General features: G+C 41.5%; 1 protein-coding gene across 1 annotated transcript; it reads right to left on the bottom strand.

The window, feature by feature from the left end:
- Positions 1-3,169: 3,169 nt before the first annotated feature.
- Positions 3,170-6,728, bottom strand: pi15a (peptidase inhibitor 15a). Its single transcript, XM_085362422.1, has 5 exons — positions 6,408-6,728; positions 5,434-5,552; positions 4,393-4,525; positions 4,193-4,308; positions 3,170-3,448 (listed from the first exon to the last, which is right to left on the bottom strand). The coding sequence occupies exons 1-5, from the start codon at positions 6,681-6,683 to the stop codon at positions 3,313-3,315; spliced, it is 780 nt and encodes a 259-aa protein (XP_085218548.1). The 5' UTR covers positions 6,684-6,728; the 3' UTR covers positions 3,170-3,312.
- Between the last annotated feature and the right edge of the window lie 392 nt (positions 6,729-7,120).

Raw genomic sequence — 7,120 nt, 5'->3', positions numbered from 1 at the left:
TGTATAAAATAAAACCTAAAATAACCAGGCTGAAGCCATCCAAAGAAAAAGTATTTAAAGAGTCAGCAGTTAGACTGGCCAGGTGCACTGACAAAGTTTGGCTACCAGAAACCTGCAGGCTTTCCTGGTAAAGCACTAAAAAGCACTAAACATGCCTCCGTTATACCTTTCTATACTCTCTGATCATCATCATCATCATCATCATCATCAGAGAGCAACTTGTAGACTGGAAGAGCCAGTGAACTGAACCTTTAGGATAGTAGGCAACCTGCTCAACCACCCAAGGTACAGCCATCCCTACTAGAGTGAGGGCTGCCGTTAAATAGATGTTACCACAACACCCTGACACAGAATCAAATTGTTTACAAGTTATTTAGCACCAGATTCTCGATTGGGGAGAGGTGACCATCATTCAGCCGTCCTCCAGCCCCGTCACGAACAGCTGTCCTTTACCGGCAGGCCAGCTATTTGAGACAAACCGAAGATCCACAGCGATACAGTATCAATGCATCTAGACATCATTCTGACTTAGAGGCTTTCATTTAAGATCCCACAGATGATAGTTTGCATGTTTGGCTCCTCAGCCAAGCGCACGCACCAAATTTCTGATCTTAAATTGGCATTTGAAGAGTAATAAATGGGCCAGTATTTATAAAGCACCTTTCAGTTTGAGTACTCAAAATGCTTTCTACTACAAGCCTCGTTCACGTTTTTTTCTATACTTACAATAACATACTCACACAAAAGCAGTGGGGACAATTCCAACTTGAGTATCTTTCCCAAGGATACATCAAGGTACAGACTAGATAAGTTGGGACTGAACTACTGACCTTCCCGTTAGTAGATGACCTACTCAACCTCTTGAGCAACAGCTGCCCACAGAAGCAGCTAAAATGTGTCACTGCTAAAAGGAGTTGAGGGGTCACGTTAAGACTAGCCAGTCTGTTTTGTGGAACTAGCAAGCTGATAACAGTGTCCTTCAGAGTACTGGGTCTGCACAACGATGTCAAAATAGAAATCTGAAAAAAGCTTAAAAAGCGTCACTACAGGAAAAAAAAAAGACATAAATGACAAACTCCAACAAACAGCATCAGGTTTTAAGTGTAAATTAACTGTCAAGTAGAAGTTTTCAAAGTGTTTCCACTCATTCATTAGTAAGAAGAAGGAAGAAAAAAGCTGAATTAAGTCCAAACTCATGAATGTTATGGACATATTTGTTCCCTTTCCAATTTACACTTCATTTGCAGGTGTTTTCTTGCTCATGCCCTCGAGCCATCACAAGCTGCTTTCATCCCAGCCCAAACCCATGTCCTTAACCTCTGCTCTGCTTCAATCATTGATGGATAACATCCACAGCAGACTGTCTAACTGGTCGTCGCATCGCGCTCCGCATCCTGATGATGTGACTTTTTAAACACTCACTATCATCTGTTTGGCGCAGGACCTGGCATTTACACAGACGGGAAGATTTTTTCCCATGCATACTAATGTGTTCCTCAAAAACTCTCTGCTGTTTAGTTCCAGGGAATGGGCTGCTCTTTCTGGCTGCAAAAATGTGCAGGAAGTGGTTTGCAATTGTCACGCTAAGCAAAGGTTATCATGAAAGTGTTTAATAGTGCAATGCTGCTGCGCACACCAGCGGCTTTACATCCTGACTTCTCTCCCTGTGTTTCTACCTCTTACAAATTTTTCTGCATCCACTGTTTAGACCATCCCATTTTTACAATTTGGCTACGTCTCCGATGATACGCCTCTTTCTACATCCAGCATTCTTGCTGCTCGTTGCTTCTCCCCCTCAGTAAGGTCGATGGTTTCAGTGGAGAAACCCAAACATGACAGTCCCCTGAAACCCTATCAGTTATCTGTTCATTTATGTAGACACAGACCGTCGGGGCCAAAGTCAACCTTCTCTTATTAGGATTCGGTTGTAGCCTGAAGATGTTTTCTTTTCTCCCCGTTTTTGCTGTTGATACGCAGGATGTGGGGCTTTTCAAGGGCACTCTTTAATTGAGAATCAAAGAGTCAGAAAGATAATCAATTTAAGACAACACAGAGCAGACGCTGGATAATGATACTGCTTTTAGCCAGAGCTGCCCAAAGCATACAACGGAACAAACAAACAATCAAAATAGAACATTTTATTACAAGTACAAAACACAAACGGAGAAAAGATTCACAATCAGTGCTGAAAATGTTAATTTCTTTTGTTTTTTTAACTCTTTTTTTTTCTGATTGATTAAAAATGATTTCATTGCACTCCAATCCTTTTACAAAACAAAAATTAATATCACTTAAATATATATATATTTAATATAAAAATGAATAACTTACAGTATATTTGAAGATAATCAAAGTATAATGATTATCTACATATACAAAAAAATAATAATTTTTGAGTATTTTGGAAATTTACAAACAATTAAGGTGCACTCAAGTGCCTAAAGCTTGGCTACATCAGTGATTATAACGAAATACATAAACAACATCAATAGACTGTATATAGTGGTAATATACAGTAGGATACCAATAACAAATATGACTATATAACAGATATGTGGGTCAAATTATTTTATGTGCTTCTTAGAATACAAAATGACATGAACACTGTATGAAACCTGTGAAACACCCAAACGGATGAAGTCTCTGTAATGGTACACAGAGAAAATGCATTGTTTTGCACTTTAAACAAACGTCCAACCACTGAGGTGTTGTGTAACTTGACAAGTTGCTTTCCCACTCTAACTGATGTATATTCTGCACTTTTGTCAACAAACTTGCTGCCGGACACAAGCTGGAACTGCAGCACACTTGAGCTTATAAGCTGCTGACACTGTCAGTGTGGGGGGTTTCCCCTCTGAGGTCAAAAGCTTTGATCCTTATATCAGAGCATTCCTGTGAAGGCAGAGCACACAGCATGGTGGTGTGATGCCCGTAGCACCAAAGTGAGCAGCTATGAGGAGTTGTGATGGTAGTAATGTCCTTTATTACCACACTGTCAGCTGTAAACTGGTATAGTAAAAACCACGCACTGTACAGTCTGCGCTGCGCTGCGCACCCATTTTACATTTAAATATATTGCATCAGTTAAAATAGTCTTTGCAGTTTTGGTATAAAACAAATTAATTTACAGATTATTTACAAGTGATCAAAGCTAAAATTTTACGCTGCCTTTAAATGCATGTTTCTGTCTTTAAATAAGCCCATATATACAAATTAGCGTGGTCCACGACTATTGTGCAAATCCTTACTGGATTAAAATAATGTCTCTGTGGTACTGTAGGTTGTCAGCTTATGTTGAGAGGAAACCTTTGTTTATTTGAACCAGTGCAGGTAGTTTGTCTTGAGAGCGGGGAAGCACATGTTGTTGCTGCACGAGCCCCCGTAGCTGGGAGGGCATGCGGAGCAGGGTACGCCTACTTTGTAGGGAGCCTCTCCGATCCAGTTACCCCTGGAAGACAGTAACATCTAGTGTGAATGAATCACAAAAATAACCACAGAGCTAGAAAGGAAGTAGCAGTTGCCTAAGCGATAGATTTTCAGCCATTTTTTCAGTCATTCTGTGGTCTTCATTAGCAGAAAGACTACCTGGTGTAGAAGATCTTTGGGTATATGACTGAAACATTGAGTACGATCCCTAAATGGAAATGGGTGTGAAATTGCTTTTTACATGTGTAAAAAACATAAGGTTCAGATTTCAGTGACTATTGCATATTCCAGAGCCAGCTGGCATCATGCACAGAACTTCTCGTTGTAGACCGTGACAACAGTGACCTCTGCAGGACCGTGTAAAGCACAAGAGCACTGAGACCACATTCCCAGTTAGCAAGCTAAAAGTGGGTCATGAGCCAGTTCTTCTCACACGTATGTCTCAAACTAGTGAGATTAAAGAACCTCGGGTCACAAGTCAGTCACAAGTCTGGGTGTTCTTTGATTCTCTGAGATATTTAGAGACTTTTTCTTTTGGTTCGTGGCCCTCCGGTGCTTTGGTGCTCCTACCATAATGGGTGGCATTTCGCAGCTAAGCACAGAACAGAGCAAACTGTGTCAGGATTAAGCCTGTCGTTAGCGTGTCGTCATCAGGTTAACAAGTTCATTAGAAATAAAAGGTTTCCTTTCAGCGTGAAAGCTACACTACGTGAGATTGTGTAACATGAACCACACAGTTAACTGTCAGGTTAGCAAGTACACTTACTTAGGAGAGTAGTTGCAAACTAAATATGTCGCCCTCTTCCACACCGCACCCCACACATTCATGTTGTGGCACGTGTGCACGGCACAGCCGACTTTGTTGGATGTTGCCCAGACCATCTGCATATTAAAAAGAGCAGCTGTTACTTGAAGCCCCCCCCAGCAGCATTTCTACTGTAGCCTGAGTAAGTGTGCGACTACTACCTGTGTGTAATGGGTACACATGGGTCCGTAGCATCTGAGTGGGCACCGAGGGTTGCAGTCACGGGGGTAGGGGAAGGCGTAATCTTTCACCTCATCATACCACGGCTTCACCAGCTGAAGAATGGATCGATATCTGTGAACAGAACACTTAAATTTCAGCAAGACTCATATTATCAGTTGTGACTTGTGTCATTATAATTTTTTCAAGCAAATGGGAGATCACAGCATTTGCAATTCCAGCAGCAGGGGAAATGATGGGAAAATTATGAAAATCTGTTATTTTGTTTGACAAATTGGAAGAAGATTAAAGAACTGTTTACTATAGCCCTGATCTAGTTTTGTCCAGGTATGTGTGAAGATATTTTAGTTTCCTCCATCGGCTGACATCTCATATCTTAAACCCTTTAGTTTTCCAGTTTAGTCACTCACCTCGGTATGACTATAATAACCGACTTTCAATGGTTTCCATGGTTTTCAATGGTTCAGTGCCACATAAACACAACACCTTGATATTGTGATATATATAAGTGTCAGTATAATGATTTTAAAAATCTTCTTCTTCACATTGAGTTTTAGATATGTTTGTATCCTATACACTAAGATACTGGCAAAAAAAAGTAAAAAAAAAAAAAAAAAAAGTTTTCACCAATTTTTGTGGCTCCACAAGAAACATCAGTTTCCTTGTTTGTTTGTTTTTAGAGATGTATTAATGAGTTCAGAAGGACATGTTCAAATAGCCTGTACTCCATGTGGCTCCTCAATAAAATCTAAAAGTAGGAACACATGAAGGTGCCCTCTGTTTCCAAATGGAAAATCAAGACCCAGTAAAAGGGACAGGCTTTTGTCCTCATGGGTCATGGCTGAAAGCAAGGTTTTTGTGTTTATTTGAAGGGTTACAGGAGCATTCCTTAGCCAGTCACCAGGTCACAGTGGAAAAACCTTAAGGGGAAAGAAGAAGGGGGCAACAAGGCAACGACCATGACTGCTGAGAGAGGGTCAGCAGATGTCAGGGAAGGGGGGGTGGAGTCAAAGGTCACTCACCGTCCTGTCCTGACTGAGAGGTTTTGACCCAGGAACCTGAGGAGGTGAGGCGGCCCATGCTCCCACAGGCAGGCATGAGCCCAGTCCTCGGCCGTCTTTGCCAGTGTGTCGTCCCACACCTAAAAACACACAGAGATTAGGTGGAAGCAAGAAAACCCATTACATAACCAAGGGGAAAATATCAGCACAAGATCTTCATTTAGCAGCGCGATATGAGATAAGAGTTGGCACACTGAGCTCTTAGCAATGTTGCAGGCGTTACTATGGCAAAACACAAAAATCATCCATCAAATTAGTTGCATAAGAGGAGACACTTTGTTTCCTAGTCACCCTTACTGAGTGACCCTTTCGAGGAATACATTTTTTATTATAATGAATGAAGGCTGAACAGCTTGTTCTACACTTGCACACAAGGGTGCCATTAGGAATGGATCATGACTGCAGCCCTTTAACAAAAGGTAGTCAACTGATTTTTTAGAGGAAAAGGACAACACTAATAATATTTTACTGATAACACAACGTAAGAGCTGGAAATGGCAGTTTTAAATCGAAACACATCAGTCTAAGCGCTTATGTTTGTCAGCCAAAACAGCATATGTCCAAATGAACAAAATGCAAGCATCAAGTCTGTTTTTGGACTTGAAACTCTTTAACATCTAACAGGTCAACTGGATGTTTCCATTACAGCAGGCTTCTGGTATTATACATGACACCCTCTTCTTTTGGAAGTGACTACCTTGGTGGTCTGCTGCAGCATGATCTGCTAAACAGCTGATGATGTCAAGTAGACCCTAAAAACGCTTCCTAAATAAAGTAGTGCGACTATTAAAATGAGCTAGCATTACTTTCATAGCTCTTATATTTCATTGGTGCATGTTGGAGGTGAAATATCCTGTTCATGGAACACATGGCTGCAGTAAAATCGTGCAATAAATATATGTATATATATTTTTAAATCAAAATCTGTCACCTACCATGTATTCCATATTGGATGCCGGAGGAAACACTTTGCCTCTCACTTTGTTGTGGTAATCAAGAATTGCGAGCATGTCGTTCTGACTAATGTACCGCTTCCTCCTGGTTTTTGAAAAAGTCACAGTGTCTGTTCCGAAGTCGAGCGCTGCGCCGAGGCTGGTGATATTGGCGGCTGGCGGGGACGTGGACACAACAGGAATAGTCACTGCCAGTGCACTTGCTCCGCAAGATATGCACAAGAGTACTAAGTCTAAGGTAAATAGCTGAGGTTTCATGTTTGCTCTTTAGCAAACCGCAGAAGAGAATATCCCACGTCCTGGAGGACTCTGAAAAATTAAAAAAGAAAGAGAGAGAGAGAGAGAGACTTAATGGATTGTCGTTTAAAAATGCGATGCACTACAATCCAGGTACGCTTACATTAAGTTTAAAACCTCCCTCTTTGTAACAATACAGTACAGCAACACCGGTCGCATTCCTCTTACTTTTCCTTGCGCGGTGGTACCTTGTCCCTGCGTTGCCAAGGCGGTATCACCTCTAAAGCCTCTGTGAGGGATCGGAGAGAGGGAGGGCTGCAAGTGGGTAGTTTTTGCGCTTTGCAAACTTTGTGAGTGTTTCAGGAGAAGTCCGTTTTTTCGGGCTTATATATGGTAATGGGGAATGCAGGAAGTGAGTCTGCCTCGGAGGTAGACGAGCCCCTCCTTGACACCTGAAA

Source organism: Diplotaxodon limnothrissa, linkage group LG9 (assembly GCF_057381915.1).
Source record: "Diplotaxodon limnothrissa isolate DT_005_m linkage group LG9, D_limnothrissa_male_GT1.1, whole genome shotgun sequence".
Classification (NCBI taxonomy): domain Eukaryota; kingdom Metazoa; phylum Chordata; class Actinopteri; order Cichliformes; family Cichlidae; genus Diplotaxodon; species Diplotaxodon limnothrissa.
This window is presented reverse-complemented; position numbering and strand designations above follow the sequence as displayed.

What these genes read in the sequence shown, in the direction of transcription:
- pi15a (XM_085362422.1), bottom strand. Translation starts at nt 6,683, where the DNA reads ATGAAACCTCAGCTATTTACCTTAGACTTAGTACTCTTGTGCATATCT. An exon ending in CATCCAATATGGAATACATG is followed by an intron (nt 5,553 to 6,407) that starts GTAGGTGACAGA and finishes GTGTGTTTTTAG; the next exon opens with GTGTGGGACGACACACTGGC. An exon ending in TGTGTACCCATTACACACAG is followed by an intron (nt 4,309 to 4,392) that starts GTAGTAGTCGCA and finishes TTTAATATGCAG; the next exon opens with ATGGTCTGGGCAACATCCAA.